This window comes from Centroberyx gerrardi, chromosome 24, assembly GCF_048128805.1.
Source record: "Centroberyx gerrardi isolate f3 chromosome 24, fCenGer3.hap1.cur.20231027, whole genome shotgun sequence".
NCBI classification, from domain to species: Eukaryota; Metazoa; Chordata; class Actinopteri; order Beryciformes; family Berycidae; genus Centroberyx; species Centroberyx gerrardi.
In genome coordinates this window covers 2,606,139-2,629,757 of record NC_136020.1, presented here as the reverse complement: position 1 = coordinate 2,629,757, position 23,619 = coordinate 2,606,139, and the positions used below count along the sequence as shown (strand labels likewise).

Below are 23,619 nucleotides of genomic sequence, written 5' to 3'. Positions count from 1 at the left end.
TTAGCTTGCCCATCACAATTTCACAAACTTTATATCCAAATTATATTATTTGCACTATGTAATGACATTTTTAAATTGTTGTTTTTATTCTAGCAAGCCAATGCCATTTCTAGAAAGACTTGTGGCTCAGAAATAAACATCATTCTGCACAGTCAGACTTTGTTGTCATTTAACTTTTATTTATTACATCGTATCGTGGTTGTATTGAATCATGAACCCCATATCGCGTATCGAATCGTATTATGAGATAAATATATCGTCCAATCCCTAGTGAAAAGTCTTTATTTCTAATCCTGTACCAGAATTTAAGTATTTTTCCCTCCCTGAGACCTCATTTTCTCTCCAGGGTTCGGTCTACATGGCAGCTCATCCGGACAAAGCACAAAGGACCCCAGAGACCCGCCATCCCTCCCCCTCTCTCTATCAGACAGATAAACACAGCACAGAGGGGGAGAGAGAGAGAGAGAGAGAGAGAGAGAGAGAGAGAGAGAGAGGAAGACAGAGTGAGAGAGGGAAGAGGGAGTCAAGATGGGAGACAGAGCAGCTAGAAGAGACTGGAGATGGATAGAGAGAGAGAGGGGAAGTGTGAAAGGGGGGAGTCCGAGCCAGTGGAACCACATTGTTGCTGTCTCACACATTCAGGCCTCACCTATAGCTGATGCTCCCTCCAGCCAGGTCCTTTCACAACTTATCATACTCCCACCAACAACTCCCTACCGCCAGGAGTTTACTGCCAAATCAAATAATTACTTTGCAGACCTTGGTGACTATTGCATTATGGGAATTTATTCACATGTACAGTCTCCAGTGACTGTGACCCCAAGTCAAAATTGTCAATTTAATCATAATTAATAATGGCACTGCTGCAGAATTTCAATCCTCCAAGACAAAGTCATTAAAATGGCTCCAAGAACCCCTGGACTAAATCGTCTTGAGGAAGTAATCAACTTTGGACAGGCCTCAGTAATTCATTAATATACCACCTCGAGAAAAAAGGGGGGAGAAGGGTGACTTTGTGTACTAGAAACTTCTTCCCTTAAACTTCTGGGATAAGCAGAACGCAATGTTAGGCCCTTGATATTAAAAGGTTTGCCAGGTGATGTCACCACCTGTTGTACTCTATAGAAGATGACATTACCTGACACCAAAGACCAGCCAATAGCAGATGGCCAGTTCAGTACCCTACTCTTCACCATGAGGTGTCAGGCTTCACCACAGATTTAGATGGGGTTTAGTTACTCTTTAAATAATAATCCACAATATTTTCATAGAAATGACTGTCTGTTTTGCTACTATCAATAATTGATATAACACAACAGTGATTCAACCTATACCCAGTTCATGAAAGCTTTTACATTTGCTGTTCTAAACACCCGGTGTCTGGTAGGCCTTTCTTGAAGGATTCTGGTAGGATAAAAAAAAAAATCCTCTGGCCCACAGGGATGTGTTTTATGTTTATGGTTTGTTTGGAATAAATAGAAGAACTGGGTAGTTAGCATGAGCAGCGATAGCCACCATGGCTGAACAGACAAAGAAAAGAGCGCCACCTACAGAAACTCAAACTTCAAACAGAAAATCCAAGGAAAAAGACGTGTCAGTACTGGACACACTGTTTGATTGACAAGTGATCTCTGGGAAGTGCAGTGCAAAACAGTAAGGGTGCTCAGATCGATCGGCCACCGATCGTTATCGGCCGATATTCATTCTAAATAGTTTGATCGGTGGTCTCTATAAAGGCCGATCAGAAGCGCCGATCAGATGACGCAAAACACGCGAGGCAATTTCTCTACACGCCACTAAAATGGCTTCACCGGTCTGGCAGTTCTACCAGGTGTCTGAAAAAGACAGTAAATTTGCAAAAATGTTAGGGAGAGACGAGTTGGGAAGAGATCCAAACAGAAGTAGTCTCTTTGTGCAGTCTGTCTCTCGCTCTCTCTCTCTGTCTCTCGCTCTCTCTCTCTCTCTCTCTGTGTGTGTCGCGCTCTCTCTCGCTCACTCTCTCTCTCTCGCTCTGTCTTGCTCGCTCACTCTCTCTCTCGCCGGACCCGTCTGTTTGCCTCCCATTGCACACGCGGGCGTGAGGGATATTTTTTTTTCCATGCCAAGAAGACGACCGGCTGAATTCCCAAAAAGAAGAACTAAGGGTTATTAACGTTATTGGGAATACAGCTGGGTTTCCGAGACTAGCAGATTAGCTGTATATAGGCTACTGTAGGTGCTAGTCAGTATCCACTGAGTGGACTGAAAACATTAATATTTACTTTTTAACTCTGACTCAATGTTTGCTCCCTCAATCCAGATTAATATTGAAAAATATTTTTGTTATGTTGCAGTTTTTATAGTCTCTAAAGTTGGAGTAAATTGATAAAGGCCCTGTGTTTTCCGTCTATTGGAATTGATTTTTGTTGCCTCAGTAGGCCTATATATAATTTATTGTTCTAACTTGGTGTGTTGTGCACATTTAGCTTTTATTCTAATTTTTATTTTATAAAATTTTATTTATTTTATTCCAAAGGAAAGCTATATTTGTTAAGATCTAAGCTGCTCCCAATAACCAAGCGTAGGCTGCTATGGTTTAAGTTGTGTCTCTAAGAGAGAGAGTGGAATATGTTGCACATGTTGCCTGCCAATAAACAGTTGTCAATTCATGATACTTTCTCATCTCTTAATTTTAATACTTAATATACAATGTTGTTAAGAATAGTTAAATAAATAAATAATGCTACACGATGAATAGAAGGCTTCAAATAGACCCCGTGATCGGTGATCGGTATCGGCCGATACTGCTTCCAGCGATCGGTGATTGGCCCCAAAAATCCTGATCGGAGCACCCTTACAAAACAGTACAGCAATTATCACTTTAATAGTACGGTTACAAACTGATACCAATAGATTTCTTAAGGTACTGATATTAACGGCCCATTTGCTTACCTTGAAAGTTCCCGGCTGACAGGTAGAGCCAGGTGAGCGCTGGGATGAAGAGCAGGGCGAGGGAGGCCGCCAGGAACTTCCTGCGCCCGCGACACATTCCCAGCATCCTCTGGGCCAAAGCAAGTGGAAAGAGAGGTAAAGTGACCTCTATGTGGGCAGCAGCTGTTGTCTAGGGTGATTCATAGCACTATCTAGGAGAAAGGGGAGGGGAGGAAGGAGGGAGAAGAAGGAAAAACTAGGTTAGAGACAAAGGAACGGAGAGCAGCATTGCACACACTGTATAGATGCCATCAAAAGCTGAGCATACGGCTTCTGTTGCTGCCTTGCACAGGGAGGGCAAATTCATCACTGAAATTCCTGAGCTCAAGGAAAGACGACAACTTTTGAATAATTCACTCCTATTCTGTAGGTCTGTCAATTATGATTCTTTTCTATGCTTGAATTCAGAGCAAAAAAAAACAGAAAAGACAAGAGTAAAGCCATAGAGAATTACAGAAGCCGTTTTAGTTTTGAAGAGGTTGAAGATGACTGAGTGAATTGCCAATTCTCCTGAAAGCCAAATTATCTAGCTCCCTAAATAATTCATAAAGAACACAAATCTCAAACTCTGTGTCAACGTCAAGTGTGAGCATGAAAAAGTTCAACCTGTATTAACCTGTCAACCAAGTTTCAAAGGGATCTGCGCATCGTTAAATGCTGCATAAATTTGTCAGTCGCATATAGCGCAAATCTGGCTTTGATAACCTAGAGTCATTTTGGTCAATTTCTAGCGCAGTGTAGAGCAGACAGTATAGAAGTCTCATTATATGATATTAGTCTAAATCCTCTTTCCATTACAACCACATTTGTCCAATTACCCGGTTGACCTCAGTCGATTTTTAATCTTCACTAGAGACCGCCCAGGGATGAGGCACAATACCTCTGGCTGGCAGAGTGGAAGTTGGCACATACACAAGCCAGGATGCCAATTATCATAGTGTCACCCGCTACAATGCAGGAGAGGGAGCGGTTTACAAAAATGTTGAAGTATTTATTTCCATCACTGTTCCCGATGCTTATTGAATCTCATGGGGCTTTTGTTGTGGCCTTGGCAGTGTGAAGAGCGAGGAGTCTGACTGGGTCAAACGAGGCTAGGGGAGATTAGAGAAGTCTCTTAAGTACAACAACCGCAGCTTTGATAGCAGGGCTCTGTATCATTTCAATGGTTCCTTAGCCTTTGACCCCGGACTGATATTAGCTCTCCACTGGATACCGTGATCTACATTGCTAATGCTACGCTGAAGACATTTATTACCATATGCAAGTGAGATGTCAGAGTAGAGAGTAAGCAGAGCCGATCGGGACAGGATGCGAAAAGAAAAGGCTTTATCTCCCAGAGTGTGAATGCAAAAGCTGAAATTCAGGATCAGTCCGACTGGAGGGGTCACATAAGGGTTAGGCAATATATTGGATTGCAGATATTGGCCTTTTATTAAATATCAGATATCAGCCAGTCAGTGTCATCCATCTGTGATATGACAGAGGTTCCTCCCTGACCACAGCTACATAAAAACACTGAATCCTTCTAATAGTTTGGCATTAAAATTTCAACATATTGACACATAAATATTATCTATCAGCAGCTTCAATCCAAAGATATCGGTATTTGCGTTCAGAAACCCATATTGGTCGAACCCTAGTTCACATTCTTCACAGAGAAACAGTCCATGAACTCTTCAACAATTGATGCAATCATAAAGCTGAAGCCTATCTCATTCCTCCCTTTCGACCCTTGGTCAAATTTAGCTTGGCAAATGCTGACTGTGCCATAATCCTGTCCCTGTCCCTGTCCCCAACCTCCATCCCAACTCCCTAATTTTCCCAAACACTTGAGAGAGAATCTGAGAGGGAGACGAGCTATGAATCACATTCAATCTTTTCTAATCTTGCCCAATACTAAAAGTGATGCGATATCCATACCCTCCATTCAAGTTTATAGTCATTGCTATAGATATCAACGGTGAGTCTTCCCTCACGACTCGACAGTAAGTTAATAGAAAATGGAATTTAATATCCAGAGCTCAATAGTAAATTGCTGTGTGTTGACACTAAAAGTGATGAGCGATGATTACGGTAGCTATGGTCTATTGGTTGAAAAGGCCATGGGGAAACGTGCTGAGAGAGTTGGATTGAATTGATTTCTGTGGAAGGTAGGCATTGTAGTGGAGCAGGGAAAATGCTTGGAGATTTTACATTCCAGGGCTACATATAGGTCACACATATAACATAAATCCGCCTGACAGTCAGAATTGTTATGAAGGAGAGAAAAGAGAATAGAGACCATTAGTGACCGGGCAAAAGTAGCTAAGAGGAACAGTCAATTCAAATCCAAAATTGCAGTGTAGTCTGCATAGAACTACCCCTTTGTTTGCTGAATTTCAATAACCTGGAGACAATTTCAAAGTCCCATCTCCAATTTTTCATAATTCTATGGGAACAGATGAAAACCGCGTGCCGAGCATGAGTTGACCTTGACAGCCTGTCTGGGAACCAGGATGTGGTTCTGACGACGGGTTTACTGGCCCGTGTCTTCCCTCCCAGTTAGACCAGTCGCAGCACAGCAGCAGGCTGCCTTTCAAAGGGGAGATGTGCTCAGGTCCTGCCAGGTAATGAGGATTCATGACACCCTGTGGGCAAGCAGGCTGACACCGATCCCAGGGACGAAAGAGGTGCTGGCGACACGGGAGAAAACTCCACTCTCCTCCACTGACAGATCCTGTACATCCTCCACACTTCACTCTCCGCTGCACTGGCAGCACCGAGCATTAGCAAGATTTCAAGTAGGGGAAGCACCAATCAGGGTTATTTGCGGCCGATTACGATTCCTTTTCCAAGTGAAATGCGGTGCGTTTCATTAGGAGTGAGAGCGTAATCTGAACAAACTACAGGAAACAACCCCAAAACACAAGGTTTTTATAGGTATAAATAAATGGATGTTGACATCTGATAGCCAGCAGTTCCTCATGCTTGGAAAGCCTAGCATACAAAATGAACTGAGCCGACTGAGCTGAACCGCAGTCTGGACTGATGACTCATATTCAGCTACTTCTTCACGTGTTCTTAAGTGGTATGAACACCAGAGAAGGTCAATTACGGCAAAGAGCGCAAACGAGGCCGTCATGCTAAGCCAAAGTTACAGGGACTGGACTCAGATTTGTTTTGTCCCACCGTCAAAACCTCTAACCTGGTAGGATGACAGGTTACCAAAACTGTCCAATAAACGAGCTACTTGTGAGTCCATGTGACTTCAGTTTGCATGTCCTGATTCACTTGTAACCGGGCAGTGTGAATCTAAACAAGCCAAATACATACTCATGTCTTGAGTCTTCAGCTCAGGTGACCATTGGATGCCTATATACCAGCATTTCACATGACAAAGAGCTTGTTATATGCAACTGTTGTACCAATATCAAGGAATAATGGAGGGAAATCAAGGGAAAACAGCCCATTGTTTTGACCTCTTCACTGGCCATTAACTTCAAGGAACTGCAAAATATTGCATATTTACTGTAGTCTTTGGTACCTTGAGTAAATTAAATTGTACACAAGAGTAAATTAAATTGTACACAAGACAAAGGTTATGCATTACACTACACAGTAAACCACTCCACAGACAGCAACTGGACACCCCTAAGGGATTATGCCTTATTTATGTGCATGATGTAGCACAGGGAATTACACTTTAACCTTTTAATAGCCATTTAGAAAATAAATGAGCAAGAGGACATCACTGTAAATTCATACTGTAAGGAAGATGAAGTGAGGGGATTATGAATAGCAAGTCGTAATTTGTAAGAGGGGAAATTGGTGTCTGTGAATTCATCTCGAAAAAGACACAAACCGATAGAATGACACAAAGAGAGATGGATGAATTGAATGTCCTCTAAAGAGCTGCTTTGTCTGCACAATAGAGTGGACAGGCCTGGCTCGCAAAGGAGCTCCAGCAGAATTATTAAAGCACTTTGAGCGCTGGCAGCATATGCCAACGGTACAGGGCCAAGCTAATTAGATGAGTGGGCATCTTCTGTGGCACAGGGCACACTGAAGTGACAGTTACATCAAGAAATTATGTCTGTTTGGTGAGAGAGCATGTATGATCCAAATCCATCAACAACAAAAAAAAAGGAGGGGCCAGCTTTCACCAAGATCTACAGTATCTGAACCACACACCAATTGCACAACAATGAAATTCTTTAATAACCACAGCTATCATTAATAGCTTGGATAAACAATAAGCGCAATACCTACCAACTTCACAAACAGCAGCATTTCAGCATTTTCACATGTCAACAGATGTTTTGAATGAACTATGGCACGGGCACAGTATTCTAATCTTAACTTGATGCTTCACACAAAGGAAAAACAAACACAAAAAATCTACCCAAAAAGATGCTCCTTCATCTGGCATCAGTGGGTGGTTTGCCTGTCAAAACTTCAAACCAATTTTTTTTCCATTTATTTCCATTCTTGCTATTTCTCAAAAATGTCACATCCAGAACTGCGCCTATAAACAGGTCACTGGAGAGGGGAAACCGTGCCCTAAACTGGTACAGAAAGCACATCTCCAACTGAGCATGCATATTGCCTGGAACGTTTCGATCAAACACAATTTTGACTTTGATTTTCCAGAACAATTCCCTGTGAACTGAAGGAGACTCTATGCTACAATAGGGGAGGCTGCGCGCTGCCGGTGTGACGTACCCCCATCTAGCTCTCTGTTGATGGCGAGGCGGGGATTGGCATGTTTCACGGCAAGCGCACATATCGTGTTGCATTTTAATGCATTTTCAGAGGGAGAAACATGAAAGTGTGGACTCGATGGAAATGTGGATACATACTACTGCATAAAGATTATGCTCTACAGCACACTATGGGAGTGACACTGGTATGTCAGAGGAGCAAGCTGAATTCGAGGTTTGAAAAAAAGGCAAATGAACACAAAGCTTGATCCACCTTGGTTGAGAGATTCTGTGATGTATATTACATTCTTCTTACAAATTTAGCGTTATACACCACTAAATGTAGAATGCAACTTATAATCTTTTCCTTTGCCAACAATACCCCAAACCTCATTTATTATACACACAGAATACAAGGGTTTCCTGTGTGCCTCCAAGCCAAATCACCTCTCTCTAAAGCTGAATACCAATAGTGTTGTAGTATCAGTGCTGATCCAGCTCCCAACTTGAACTCAGATCAGCAAATGAAGCTGTACTGATCCATATTTTAATGACATAGGCTTTGGTGCAATATAAAACTTTTATACATATAAAAGGTATAACATTTTAAAATGCTAAAAAGCTGCCATTTGTGAAGGTCATAGGCATAACACCTATTTATTATACGAGAAGCCTTGACAATGAAGGCTAAAGGCCATTCTGTTTTATTAGGCCTACCATACTACACTGTTCTTTATCTGTTAACCTATTCTGAAAAAGATGTTTTTATTAGGCAGCTGGGCCAATGGACTGGCAGCCAATTTCTTTCTTTCTTTCTTTCATAAAACTATGCAGAGTGGTCTAGTCTGGTCCAAAACTACATATACTTCAGTTTGGGGACTGATGGTGCCCTGATGGTGGCGCTATAGCCACTGTCCAAAGTTTGACACTTCAAAAATGTGTTAAAAATCAGCCGTACATGCTGCAGGTGTGTAATTTTCTGAGGATGTAGGGCCAGGTAAGAGGAACCTTTTGTACACTGCTACCTAGTGGAAATTATGGAGTCCATCACATCATTTTTTCGTAAACTGTAAAACTAATCAACTCTTTCAACTTTTATATTGTTTGTTCAAATTTCACCAAATAAGTGTATAGCATCTTGATACATATTCAAATAATTTTTCTTTAAGGTTTTAAATTTCATCAAAAAATAAGCCTACAGCGCAGGAAAATGTCTGACAGTGACTGACAGTAAATGGTACTGTACACATCCACTTCAATAATAAATTTGCCCTTACTGTCAAGAAAAGCCTTTATTCAGTGGCCCTGGGCTGTCCAACAGGTTGTTGCAACAGTTAGGGCAAACTAGCCAAAATGCAATTATGATACACTGAGTCATATGTTCATCAATAAGGTGAGCCAATAAATTTTAGATTTAGTAATAATGTTATTGCCCCAAGTTGTCACTAGTTGCTGTATTTACAGTATGATCTTTTTCTACTGAATACAATTTTTACTTCTGCTAATAGGTACTATGGTAATAGCTCATTTTATGATGCCTGCCGATTACTCATACTACTATGCTAATCATGCATGCTAAAAGACTATGCTGATATGCTAATGTTAGTGCAGCCTATTGTTATGGTCTATAAGTTCCTCTAACAGTTTAAAGATGTTACGTAGGCCTAATAGATTTCATTTTTGTCCTCCTATTGTCCCTTTTTTCCTCATGATTAAACAGCTAAACTGTTCCTGGCCTCCATATTGCTGCTTGCAGCTATATTTTGTTAACTCTTACTTATACAGCAGGAGCAATTAGCTGATACCTGAATGGAATGATGTATGAAATAGCCTACCCAGAAATTTGTTTTATTTTTTAAAATGTGTATGTTTAATTATTTGTTTGTTATATATGTATTATTTATTTTCCTTTCTTTTTCCCTTTTCTCTTTTTACTGTGGGAGCTTTTTACTGTGGGGCTGTTTTATCCGTTAACCTCATCTAAATAAGCAGCTTCTGAGGGTCCATTCATAAGCTGAGTTTGACTAATGTAAAAAAAACAAACTACTTTTTATTTTTATTATTATCATTTAGCCTTATTCTCCTTTGACTGAGGACTGCAAGCAAAATCTCATCAAGTGAATAAATAAACACAACTGATGCACTTGTTCGTAATTGTTTCATAATAGCGCAAAACGAGGCAGCATGAATTAGTGTAAATAGAGTAGTACTTGGATCAGTACTCGTATCTGCGTATCTACTTAATAAAGTACTCAGTACTCGCGTCGATTGTTAAAAACTCTGTACCGGTGCACTTCTACCTCTCTCGGATGAATTTAGACACTGATGGATGAACTTAATTCTAAAAAGTTCTATCTTATCCAAAAATGGTCTAACAAAGACCACGGAAGCAAGATAAATGGCTTTGGCGCGAATTCACATTTTCTTAAAAATATTCTGCAGTGACACAGCTCATCACTCAGCAGAGGTCAACATTTGGTCCTGTCCAATAGCTTAAGAAAGACTCCTCTAAATTTAGCCATCCACCTCCAATATGGCAACTCTGGATGACAGCTGACACTTCCAAGATTTGAATTTGAGGCCTCGTAATGAGTGCATAACGTGCGTTAGGAAGCGCACTAGAAAATCCCCCGGTGTAAGAAATCTTTGCTGCTAGGGAGAACAGTGCACCGTGCCTCAGAACGGTTTATTAAACCTGTCACTTCTGGTTTGATCCCAGATTGCCCTTAACACTGAGCTATGGGAGCATCTCATAAGTCTCCTTTGAAGTAGTGACATGAGAGGTAGTCTGTGCCCTCCACCATCTATGTTATGTCCAGTGTTATGTCCTCCTCAGGAGCTGAGGAGGACAAAAGGGATCAACTTTCCATCAGCTTTCCGAGCTGAGCAGAGAAGGCGATAACAACGCATTCAGTGCAACCAAGTGTGCATATTATGGGCATGCAGTCAGGCAGAAGCGCAAAGGTGAAGAGCTGCCTCTGGTATCTCCGGAGGCCAGCAGAGAGGAGAATCTCACTCTCTACATGATAATCAAGAGTGGCCACGGGTCAAAACAGTAGACAATTATCCTGACAGGAGTACGGAGTGTACTCTGGACTAAATGGGTCCCTGCAATACCCAGAGAAAAAAAAAAAGAAACATATTGATCGCAGAGGGGGAGTTACCTTCCATTTCATTATGTTACCTTAGCTGTGCACTCATTAGCATTCTGTCAAAGTAGGGAGGGACTTCTGGACTGCCATGCAAAGGAGGGCCTATGTATGTCACTGGAGCGCTATGAGCACCGAAAGGCATTTAAAGGTTAAAATTCAATCAAACCCTCAGTGGCAAAGGTTTACACCATGACGAGGACAACCTACTTCTCATGCAAATCAGCTTACTCTGCTGAGGATGTCTACCTTTGAGGTGATTCCTCATGCAGTAATAAGATTTCACATTACCTCAAACCAGAGATAGAAAGATACCTTAGGTCATGATAATTAGTGGCTTGATTAAGGAGGTCTAACCTAGGATGCCCCCTCTACCCCACAGTACCGAAGCTATTTTCCCTCACCAGCTCTAAAAGACGACAATTCATTAATTTAGGATAAGGGGAGTGATGTTCCGTCGCCATGGAGACCTAAAATCCCTGTTAACAGTGTGCACTTGAAAAGAAATTGTTTGTGGCTGCCTTGAAGTCAGTGTCTCCTCTACCTGCACCTCAAATCAAGTCCCCATTTCTATTGCCTCGAAAGCTCAGAAAATACTGTTATACTGTTGTATTTGTTCTTCAATCTCTTCACCCGAGTAGATCTCACTCATAGTTGTGACAGGCAATTCTAGGTTTTGTCTAGTTGGTTATCCCACCACTCTGAGCTACACTTAGCATATAGCATATAGTTCATGTAAACCCTGTGCTATATATTTACACAACAGCTATGAGATGAACTACTGCTTATAGTCAGAAGGGACACAGACCTTTACTGGTTCGGATGGAGCAATTAATCAAGCCCAACTCGAGCTGGGGGCTAAGCAGAAGAAAAATCAGCCTACTGAAACATTCATCTTCATGGTGGCTTTTTTCCTTTCTCATCTCTCTCTTGCTACGAGTTCCTTGTTGCTGTCACAAGCCAAGCAGCGCCTAGCTTTAGTTCAGGCGAAGGTACAACTCCAACACGTTTGGACATCTTCAAATTGTTGGTTGTGACTCTCGGAACAGAGCGTCTGGCCCAGACTTTCTAGTTGAGATGAATGCTCATTGCTGATTTTTTACAGAACAATTGCGAGTTAAGGAGTTTATTAATTTTGCATAAACGTTTTTGTCTGGTGTGTCCATATATTAATGAAACCCTGAAAAAGCAGTATAATCACTTTTGGAACCCACTGTCATTGCCTATTAGAAATATGTTTAACTCTCACCCTCCTCTCTGACAGTCTTTACCTTCTGTGGGATAAGACCTTGAACACGCTCTATTTTTGTTTTTAGTCCCCTGCCCTACTTTACTCCCAATGGTGTGTATTTTATGTGGGGGAAGTTGTGTAGGACCAAGACAATGCCATATGCTTGATTCACCGATGACTTTAATCCTTTGCTACTGAAGACTTTGGCTCAGATTAGCAAATTAGTGAGCAAGATTGGTTTAAAGAAGCTACTTACAGCTCAAATAAATGTTGCAACTCAGCCATTTTCTAGCCCAAATATGCATGCTTTGTAAGATCAAGTAGCTTGTTTTGTAAAAGTCAGCTTTAATTGTGCCTGAGTACTACCCAGCTGAAAGGGTGGTCTTAATGATGCCATGGTATATTTAGCCCAATGTATTCCATGCAGCACATGCTGCCATCTGGTTCAGACTTGTGTCTAGGAAGTTAATCTCCAATTATCTGAACTTCCTTCTCTGCACTAATGTCGGCGCAAACGACCAATAACAAGGCTTTGTTTATTTCTAAACCTACCAACTGCTCCCTTCTTTCCTCTTCATCTTTCTAATCCACACATTTCAACGCGATTGTTCCTGAATTCAGATTTTGCAGCCCTTAACTTCACCTCAATTATAACAATTTAACTATCTCAAGTTTGTACTCAAAGTGGATTTTAGATTCCACCAAAGATGCCTAACATCTCTGTATGTTTGTCTTGCTGCTACATGGTTAAATAAATAAAAGTAAATGCTAAAAAAAAAAGAAAAAAACAACAAAACATCTGGGAAGATATTTTGATGCAACAAAAAGCAATTAATGCTGGAGCAGAGAACATTGGGATGACATAACCATTCATCATCAAAGACAAAAATAGCATGCTAAAGCCTATGTAAACCCTCACCTAAAATAAAGTGCACTGCATTGCCACAGAATGACAATCACCACCTTAACTATTAATCCTCCAGCCATCTGTGTGAGTCCTGGAAGAGGGAACCAGAAAAACACTTTTCAAATGCTTGCATCTTAGGACGTCACAAGAAGCTTTGATTGACTGTACAATTACAATGGCATAATTCACCAGAGTTCCTGTGATTTAAAAGGTGCCTCCTCTCCCACTGTCACATTTTCAACTGCTCAATGATGGAGGGTGGTGGTATTAGAAAGCGATCGGCATCGCAACACATCTTGTTCTCAAGTCAAAAGCAAATGACAAATCAGTATTAATTATTCCAGTATTTACCATGGTGATATATTACCTCTTCACTAGAAGTTTCTGTTGGATCTCTGCTCCAATTAGCTATCTTAGAGTACTCCTCTCTATTGGGAAAATGTGGCTTTATTATTAATGTAAATTACAGCGCAACGCACGCTGTGCCAGAGACCTGTCCATGGTGTTGCAATTCCTTGGTCACCAATAGACAGAAGTCATAGATTACTTAATATCTAGTTTACATGCAGTATGTGGTGACTGAGAGCATTCAAATGGAAACGCCAACAAAAATTGACAGAACAACCTGAGCTACGTCACCAACTACACAACTTGATCACACTTAGGGCCCAAAGTGGTTGCCAGACATCAGCTTTTGGTTGCCAAAATTGACAATTTGGTTGCCATATTGCCTGATACAGCTGATATATTTGGAGTGATTAAGGTCCTATGTAATTATAACCAATATTTCAATAATGAAACAGTGATATATAGATTACATATATTTATTATATATCATTAACTTAACACACGTTTTTTTTTTGGTTGTTTTCAACAGTTTGTATTTAAGTGGACTTTGTCTGACCTTGGCCAGGTCTCCCTTGCAAACGAGATTCCCTGATTCCTGATTTATAAGACATGTATTATTTATATTTTTCCCCCTCGTGTCCACACAGAGTTTACGTGTGGTGAACTTTGACCTCCAAAATCCCACAGCTGGCCAAGTAACTTTATTGTCTTTTAGTGAGGATTTATTATCTTTTTACACAGAAAAACTGGTTGCCAATAGGGGCAACCAGACAGCATGAAATGGTTGACAGTGGTCCAAATCTGGCTGCCAAAGGCAACTAGCCCACCGTCGAGCACTGACACTTCAGACATGTGATGTAGGTGTATCCATTTTCAGACTGGTCTAGATTAATGCCAGGGAAATCAGAGTACTCCACATATGATACTGTGATTGCATTTACTTCAAATAGGAGCATAATAGCACTTGCATAATCAGAGTATTGTTTTCAATAGGTCCTGTCTCCTGTCTTACTCACAATTAATTAATTGCTTTACAATCACATTTTTTGTGTGCATGTAAACATAGTCAATGTTACTCCAGCCTTGTTGGCCTATTTAAAGCTGAGCAAAGGATAAATATCTTGCACAACATAAGCAATCGATCAAGTCAAAAAGAGGAAACTTTTTTATTAGTAACCCCAATCCAAAGCACAAAGAAATTACTTCTAGGTTGCCTTCTTTCAAAACATTCAGTGACACTTTTTTTGTTTTTTTTAGCTAATGAGGTTGCATGAACACAGGGAAATCATTACCAAATACTGAATGTTATCTTTGCTAATAAATTTGCTTTGTTAAGGCATTTAGTGGAAAGATATACACACCTGAATTATTTAGTAAGTTATATATAAGGTAATAACAAGGTATCAGAAAATAACATCAAGTTAATGCATTACAGCCAACATATCTAAACACAGATGTCTCTTTCTTGTCTGTTTGTAAAACCTCCCCCCTGCCGCCTCGGCAAAAAAAAATATTTTATCAAGGCAAATACATGCTGTTGGTTTCTCAGTCCTCCCTGGGACGCAGGTTCTGCTAGGCTCCATTTGTTTTCGGACCTCTGATTTATGATTTAAGTTTGGCATTTTGAGATATATACGTCTCGCCTCATGCTGGCATCAAAGACTCAGACAGCCAGGTAAGGTTATCCTGCATCTTGATCAAAACACTGACTGGGCTTGTCGTCTGTGCAGACTTTCGATTGGCCAATTGCTGACCAAACTGTTTTTACCATAACAACGGGGAAAACACAGTAAGACAAATAGGTACAATGGTCTGTACCCATTTGTCTTACAGTCCACCAACTACTGGCATTTTCAACAGCTCAACAATGAAGGATGGTGCTATGAGCGAGCAACCGCCGTCACAATACATTTCAGCTATGAAGGCTAAGAAGCCTAGTTATCAAGCCTAAAAAGCTAATGACAAAAGGAGTGTTATTATTCCAGTATTTAGCATGGTGATATATTACCTCTTCACTAGACGTTTCTGTTGGATCTCTGCACTTATTAGCTAGCTTACTCATCTCCACTGTGAAAAGATGTCATAAATTACTTAATCCCCCTTTAAATTGCTTGCCATAGATCTTTCACAAAGCTCAGGACAACATTCCCAGTTGCCTGTTATGGAAACAGCCCACTACCACCATCAACCACTTGTGGCATCCCAGCCAAGCTGCCAATCATCAGGCTGTCAGCAAAACCCTTTCCAAAGCTGTCCAACTGTGAACACACATAGTCACTGCAGCCACACACAATGCCTGAAACTTCTATACTAAATATTACATTTTCATAAAAAAAAAGGAACACTTATAATTGAATTCATTAGCTAAAAAGGGGAGTAATGGAAGGAAATTCAATACTGCAACCGCTGGATGAATCCCTACAGACCTCATTCACGCTGTGAGCTATTGGTCCTCCTGCACGGGCACGATGCTGCACACAAGCATATTCAATTTGCATTGAATTGCACAACACGCATTTAATATATCACCCTTGACAACAGGCAAATGGTCCTCTGGTCGAGCATCAATTTGTTTCTATGTTGCCCCATCATCCCTCTCTGTGATGTTTCAATCATCAATCTAACTGGGTTACAGAAGAAAATAGGGTCCCAGAATCCCACAATAGCTTCGGCTAATGTAGTGTCACATCATCCACATCACGGCAACATTATCGTTGCATTTATCAGAAGGACTTCCTGGGTCTTGTCTGGGAGCAGCTCTCATAGCAGTGGAAAACAGCTGCGTCATTGTGGTCATAGACGGATAGGATGGAGAGGTCTTCTATTAGGGTTTTTCCTACTGCACCAGTGACATTCACTAGCTGTGCCGGTCTTTCTATGTTTATGGCACAGTATCAGCACCCTTGGGTTTTCTACTGGAATCAGGAACCAGGTGTGGTCCTGCTTGTTCAGGAGAGCAGCATGCACAAACTAGTACATCACCCTGGCAGGGCTAAATATGGTTTTGTGCCTTATCGGGACACTGTAATATCCAAACCAAACTGCACTGTGAGAAAAACATAAAGGAAAAAACGTACCACATCGTGCCAGTATGGATACAGCATGGCACACACATACAGTGGAACAAACCAATCAGAAACAGGCGGAAAGTTCTGGAGGTTCTTCAGCTGGGGGGTCAGTGGGGCAGAAAAGGGGCATGGTGGTTTCCCTATAGGCATCCCGCTGGGTCAGTATCTACACTCTGTTGCAGAAATCAATAGCAAATGCCCTTGGCAGAGACAATCTTCACGCTTTTCTAGGCAACAGAGGGTCTGAGGAGGACAGCTGAAAAAAAGTACTTTTAGACATCACATGTTGATGCACATAGACGAGATGAAAAATGACTTTATTCACAGGACTTTGTTTGATCTGTTCACAGTAGGAATGTCAGGTGCACGATGACCAGGACGTATGAAGTGTGACTTCATACACGGCTTACCCTTGTATCAACATGAAGACCAACATATCACATCTTACCACCAGCTACATTGACAGAGGCACTTGCACCGGACCTACACAACCGCACCACCGATTTTTGGGTAAGCAACCGGCAGCCATTTCCAGTTTTTGCACGGTCCAGGCATGCTGGTCTCATAGCCTTTATCTGTTTGTAATTACACAGAGAAATGGAAGATGTGTAAAGTGACAACGTAGCATGCACGAGATTGAATGTTTACAGAATTGGAATGAATCAAAGTAACTCAATGGGAAATAATGAATAACCAATTACATCTAGAGTCAGTGAGTCAGCCACCGAATAATTCTTTGTTTACTCAATAAATCAGGAACTGCGTGATGAAGAAATATTAAGGTTTTGTGACAGTTCGGGGCGAGAAGCCAAACTAAAAAAATAATTAGCCATAGACTCCAAGTTAATTACTGTATTAGTATGTGTGTTTTTGCAACCACTTGCTTTCAACATGGTTCCACTCAAAAAGACCTCCACAACACAGAATTTAATTCTCAAAGCCCCCATCAAAAGATACATTTGGAAAGCAATATGAAAATCCTACAGGATTGGTTCAAGAATACAATAGAATTCAATCAGTATTGTTGTATTTTGGACCTGATATGAGCCTTTTCGCCTTTACACATACAAAGGATTCATAGAGTTAGACCAATATATCAGTTTGTCGATATATCAGGGTGATATTGGTCTTTCAATAGAATAAAATAAAACAAAAGGATATCTGTCCATCAGTGTTGTTCATCACCAATATTATGGAGGTGAGAATGTGATCAACAGCTTCAGGGTTGTCAGTCTTTAAAACCTGCAATGAAACCTGCCTCACCCTGCCTTAAAGAGCTGCAATCCCACCTATAAGAATTTCATTAGTCTGGCTTTCAATGGAGAGTTTGTCCCATGATGGTCTAAATGCTGTTTCAGAGGCTTTTCCACCTTAACGATGATACAATTCTGAGGGAAACACTGAATACTTGTAATATGTTGGCATTTTTTAGCATGAAAATGGTCAACTTCAAATGTACAGAATATCAGCACAAGATATTGGCAGCTTCAATCCAAATATATTGGTATTAGCCTTCATAAACCCATATCAAACCCATGCCGAACCCTAATTCATACACATAAGTAAAGGGTTTTGGATAGTATGTAAATGCTGAATGACTCCTATCTGAACATAGTGGCACTTTAACAATCCTACTAGACAGTTTAGCTAACAGACTGCTTTACGAATACAAATAGATTTTGATATGATTCAATTATATTTCAGAACCAATCTTTGGATTCTTGCCTCACCCAGAGGTCCCACTCCTGATTCATTTAGCCTGGGAAGATGGTAGATGTGCAGCTCATTGACCAGAGCACTGTTTTAAGGAATAAACGGAGGCAGAGCACCAAGGGATATGAACCTGGACCAGGGGTCAGGGAGGGTCAGACATGTTAATAGGACTGCATCTTACCCACCAGCTGACCTGGGACCATATTTACCACAGCTCTGCTTGACTGCAATGCAGATCCCCTTTCACCTTCTGTCCAAATTAAACAAGAGCAAATTTGTTTATCCAACATTTGGCTTGCTAATTCCTGAGTCCAGGCGCTTCTCAATGCCTGGCGGGCCTTGCTCCATACATTTGCATTCAAACTACACCGCTTTGTCATCACATTCCCCACAACTCATTCCCACTAAAAATGTGCATCTTTAGTAGTTGAAACAGCAGCTTATGTTCAGCCATGTTTGAGTCAACTCGTGCTGGATGCCATTTCAACTGCTCTGACAAGTTTGTCTTGTGAAATAGTGACATTTAATGAGAGAGCCTTTCAAGTGGGTAGTGAGTCATTTCACTGTGTTGAAATATCAGTGGGTCAGTGGGCGCCCAAGAAGGCTGTTCATGATCACACTGAAAACTGCAGCATTGGTTTGGAACAAGGGAAAGCTTTGTGAGGTCAAAGCTGGAGACGGTGAACAATTAACGCCTTGTGGCAAATTAGTGACTTGGTGTTTTTAGCTAGTGTGGAGAAACATGGACATGTAGAATTACCCAGCAAATATTTAGACACTGAATAGATATTGATACAATGGCCTGCATCAATCTTGAAAACTGGGGTAAACATAGTGCCAAAATGAAAGTTGAGACAACGTCCATAGTCGTCCATAGCTGCTACCTCTTTCCATCATTTTGTGAAATCAGGATCTAAATATCTTTCTGAGTTTTTTGCTCATTTGGGTTGACGTTGAACTTGGTCACCTCCTGCATGTTGCTTGCTGGGCATGTACATCTCATGAGTCATGGGTCTGTCACATTTAGAATGGAAGTCTGTAATTTAAGAGCAATAGTGGTTAGTGGCAGCAGGCACCTTTATGTGTGTAATAGAGCAGACTTTTATATTGCTATTTAAAAGATGTAAAAGTGGCATCAACCAGAAGCTGAGGGAACAGATTACAGTTAAAGGATTTTGCTCAAAAATAAATTTGATTTACTAGAACCAACATCTTTCAAAGAAAAGTAGGACGTCTTAATCTGATAACATCAGTTGTGTATGTCCTCTATGAATGTACATCATCATAGGAGTGTCTCAGGGGCAAAGACACTCATCAGGAAAATACTCTAACTGTAGGCCTATACCTGACCTCAATGAGAAGCGTATCCTACTGTGACACTCATCCTGAATTAGCATTTCTCTTCACTTTATTATTCAGTCTGAATCCGCCGTCCCTGGGGTCATTTGCAGTGATGCCCAAAATAGTGGGCATTGTTCCAACTGAATTTAACAGCCACGACTCAACCAGCGGATCTGAGCTGATGAACCAATATGACACCCTGCTTCACCCATACGCATTCGGCCAACCCGCTGTTTGAAGAGGATCAATCCAATGTTTCAGTCACTGTTGCGGTCATCAAAATGTCAAAGCAGAGGGTGTGTTCTTCAGTCCCTACAGGGTAGAGCAGGGTGGGACTGGTTGAATGCTGTTTGCATTCGGCATGAAACCGGGAGGCCTTCCAGCTCAGAGCCAGATGGCCGGCAATAGACTGTCAGCTCGCACAGCTTACAACATCAACCATTACAAATACATGCAGTGCTAGGTATAGTGTGTGCTATTCTGGATATGTACACTCTCCCCAGGATGAGAGCAGGACACGTAATCCGTTTTCTTTCTTTTTTGGTTTTGTGTAGCTAGCACCTGGCTAAAACTCGTTTTATTTCAGGTTCACACTATTCTTCCCGGGCCATCGCTGGGCTTGAATTATACAGGGTGTCTGCAGGTTTTAGAAAGCCATATTTCAGACTTTTAAAAGGCCTTTTTAATTCTACCTGCATTGAATTCAAGACCAACTGAAAAAACAAAATAAAGAAACAAAGCTGTGAAAACCAGCCTATTTCTAATTGAACATAGCTAATGAAAGTTGTGGAACTACAAATAGAAAGGACACCAGGAAATTAATAGTTAAGGGACATGAAGTCCCACTGCGTTCAGTAAAGCAAATGACGCATTTTGTACTACTAATCACGTTCTGTATTGATCCAAGAGTGGACATGCCGCTCAAATAAAACCGCCATTGTATGGGAAAAATATGACCTCTAATAACTGTATTTAACACATTTTAATACTTTTTAAATCCTTAAAGTCAGATAATTTATGATAAGACTTTGTCAAACTTTTTAAGGACCCTTGTTACAGAATGCATCCCAACATTGCTAAATGGCCTTCATATTTGACAAAGAAGGCTTGCTGGTGATGTGACTATTTAACTATGCAGCGATTCAGCAGGATGAATCCACACAGGTTTAGCCTATAAATGAGTTGCTCATTGATAATCCCAGACTTCACATTTTATCCTCCATACTGTATGCTGATCCATTGCTACAACAATGCAGAACAGCTGAAAAATAAGTAATTTATTGGAGTTAATTAGAACTGTGTGATAGCATGTCCCTCACTGGATTTATTGTACTAACCAGATTCCTATCAAGGCACTTAAGTCATTTCATTTAAACAGGAGGGGCCATCAAAAAGGCATACACAGAATGCAATCACGCCATGATATTGCCTTTGCATTCTGATAAGACAAACATTAAATTGAGCCGATAGTGACCCACTTATAATTCAAAGTGATCACAGGCTATGTGCAAGACCTCTTTTGACTGGACAGCATTATAAATATGCATATAACATTATGTTTTGTAAATTATTTTCACGTTCAGATGCACTGATCTGCATTGATGCCATTAACTTTTGCACTGTAGATATGGCATTATGAATCAGAATAGGCAGCCTTCCATGCATTTTATATTATGTGCCTAGGCTCGAGAACTGCATTACATCATCTTACATCAAGATTTTACAGATAGACAAACCTATGGCTTTAACAAGTGATTCTAATGTTTAGATTCATCCTTTAATAGCAACAGGTTTGACATGATTGATTGATTTTAATTTCAGCCCACGTGGGTTTACAGGACACATCCATACACGATGTTGTGATATGTGTGTCTATCAAACATATTCCTAAACAAACTCAGCTATCACACACTCAAGGTACATCGCCATTTTTTTCCAGGCTTTACTGACAAAGTTTGCCTCATCGAATCCACCTTTTCTGAAACATATCTCAAGTCTTTCAGAGTCATCTAACCAAAAGAAATGAATGGAAATAGAAGTCATTATGCTCCAATTATCATACAAAGGACAATAAAACACAAAATGAATCTCATTTTCAATTTCCCAATGATCACATAACAGACTCTGTTCTCCTCTCACTGAACCTTCATGTTTCTATAGCTTATAGTAATGACTCTAATCTCAGCTGTAGCCAGAGAGATCTGTGGTTTCTTCAACTTTTTAGCGACACACAATTCCCACATATATCTTTTCTCAGTAAGACAATATTGTCTTAATTTAGGCTTTACCACACATCAGTATACCAATTTTCTTTAGAAATAAGGAATAATTTTGTTTTGACATCCTGCACATCACACCATGATCTATTCTGATAAGTGAATTCTACACCAGTTATCGAAAAAATAAGGACATCACTTCCCTGGAACATGGATAGCCTAGTTATTAGAGGCTTCCCAAATTAATTTGGTTGAGTTATGAGTTTGGTTCCAAAAGGGGATATCCACCATTTGGAAAAGAAATGACACCCACTCTTCCAGATTGACTGCTGGCATCAAAGTTATGCACATCATGCATTAGTATTGAAGTTAGGAGTCGTCTTAAGACATTTGCTTATTCATTTTATGTGTTATGTTTTCAAATATTGCCTGATGAATTTCAGGTAGCAAACTTTTTCCAAAAAGATGTATAGGATTTTTGAATGTTGTGATTTGTTGTGAATTTATTCACTTCAAAATACATGCAAATAACCTTACAGTGGATACAGCTGAAATGTTCAGATCATGTCCAACAGTGAGTCTGACTCATGGATTTCACCTCGGAGTCTGCAGAGGTCAAAGGTTCTCCTATATGCCTCCCACATTTAGAGTCTGGGCTGATCTACATTGGAGAGGCATTTCCCTTCCATAATATTCAAAGTGATTACATTGTGATGGCTGCATCACCAGAAATGTGGCTGTTTGATGCTGGGCTTAACGGAGAAATCGATGAAGCAGTGGACAGAATGGGGGTTGTTTGCTGTTACAACAGCGGATGCTTCCTACTGAGAGTCTGCTTTGGCATTCATTAATCGAAGACAAACAGACATAATACCTACACAGTGTGCATCTACGGACAGATGGAGCCATCGATTGTCTGAAGGTTATTGACTGATTGGACGCAATTGTCTACATCCAAAACGCTGAATTCTCTGGATTGTTTACAGCCCAGAAGCCTCCAGTACAGGTGAAAAATATTAATGACAAAATATTAAATCCTTTCTCATCAAGATAAAATGAACCCAAGGCCAAAATGTTCACACCTTGCATGAAAAGTCTTATAAATGTGTTTCTTTTCAAGTTCAAAGACAGAAAGTTTAATGTCGCTGATGTTTGGGTGTCTGTAATGCTGGACAGCTCCCTTGGAAGTCTTCTTCTTTGAATGGCTGAGCAGGAAGCCCCAGTTTATAGAGCTGTTGTCTTTCCCCCAGGCCAGCAGCATCAGGTGGAAGCATCCATTTTAACTTAAACCCAATCAGGACAAACTGGGCAAACTTCATGGCGTTGAATTTAACCCCTCTGTGGGCTGTAATAACCCGGTTATTCCTCTCCCATCTCTCCCCATCAGTTTGCTATAGTTGATGAGGGGAATTAGCCTAAAGGAGCAGTTTTTGCCCTGGTTTCTGTGGGTTTGGATGGAAGAGAGGCAAAATCTGCTGCGTTGCTGCACTCCCTAGATTAAAGCATATAGGCCTATACCCAAATGGGAATTTACGTACAAGGACTTTTTAAGGTTAGGTTAGGAAAGTTGGGGAAAAAAACAGACAAATAGTACCAGAAATCTGCTGTAGACGAACTGTTTAAGGCATTTCTAATCGCAAAAGAAGGCTCCGTGTTGGCTCAATCTCATGAATAACTGCGGATTAACACTCACCTGATGCAGAAAGGGTTCAAACTGGTGATTTCACAGAGAAACCGTCACCAAACAAGCTCTCTGAATAGATCCCACTGTGCTGCTTTTCCTAGCAAAACAATCTGTGTAACAAACAGCAAAAAGGAGACGGGCTTCTATAGGTCAGTCATAACAGTTGTTCTTGCGCAAAATGAGACGGTGTCCACCGCTTACTTGTTCCATGTAGTTTCAGCTCCAGTGTTTAGCTGGGCCAGCCTGGCCTCAGCTGTTAGCCCGGGCTAACATCAACAGCAGCTGAGACGTGTGTTTCCTCCGGGCCTGGATA

General features: G+C 40.8%; 1 protein-coding gene across 1 annotated transcript in view; it reads right to left on the bottom strand.

The window, feature by feature from the left end:
- large1 (LARGE xylosyl- and glucuronyltransferase 1) overlaps positions 1 to 23,380 on the bottom strand; it is a 95,941-nt gene extending 72,561 nt beyond the window's left edge. The window contains exons 1-2 of the mRNA XM_071905093.2: positions 23,316 to 23,380; positions 2,932 to 3,118 (exon numbers count right to left, since the gene is read on the bottom strand). Of these exons, the coding sequence (XP_071761194.1) occupies positions 2,932 to 3,037 (106 nt within the window). The 5' untranslated portion in view covers positions 3,038 to 3,118; positions 23,316 to 23,380. The remainder of the gene's footprint in view (positions 1 to 2,931; positions 3,119 to 23,315) is intronic.
- Between the last annotated feature and the right edge of the window lie 239 nt (positions 23,381 to 23,619).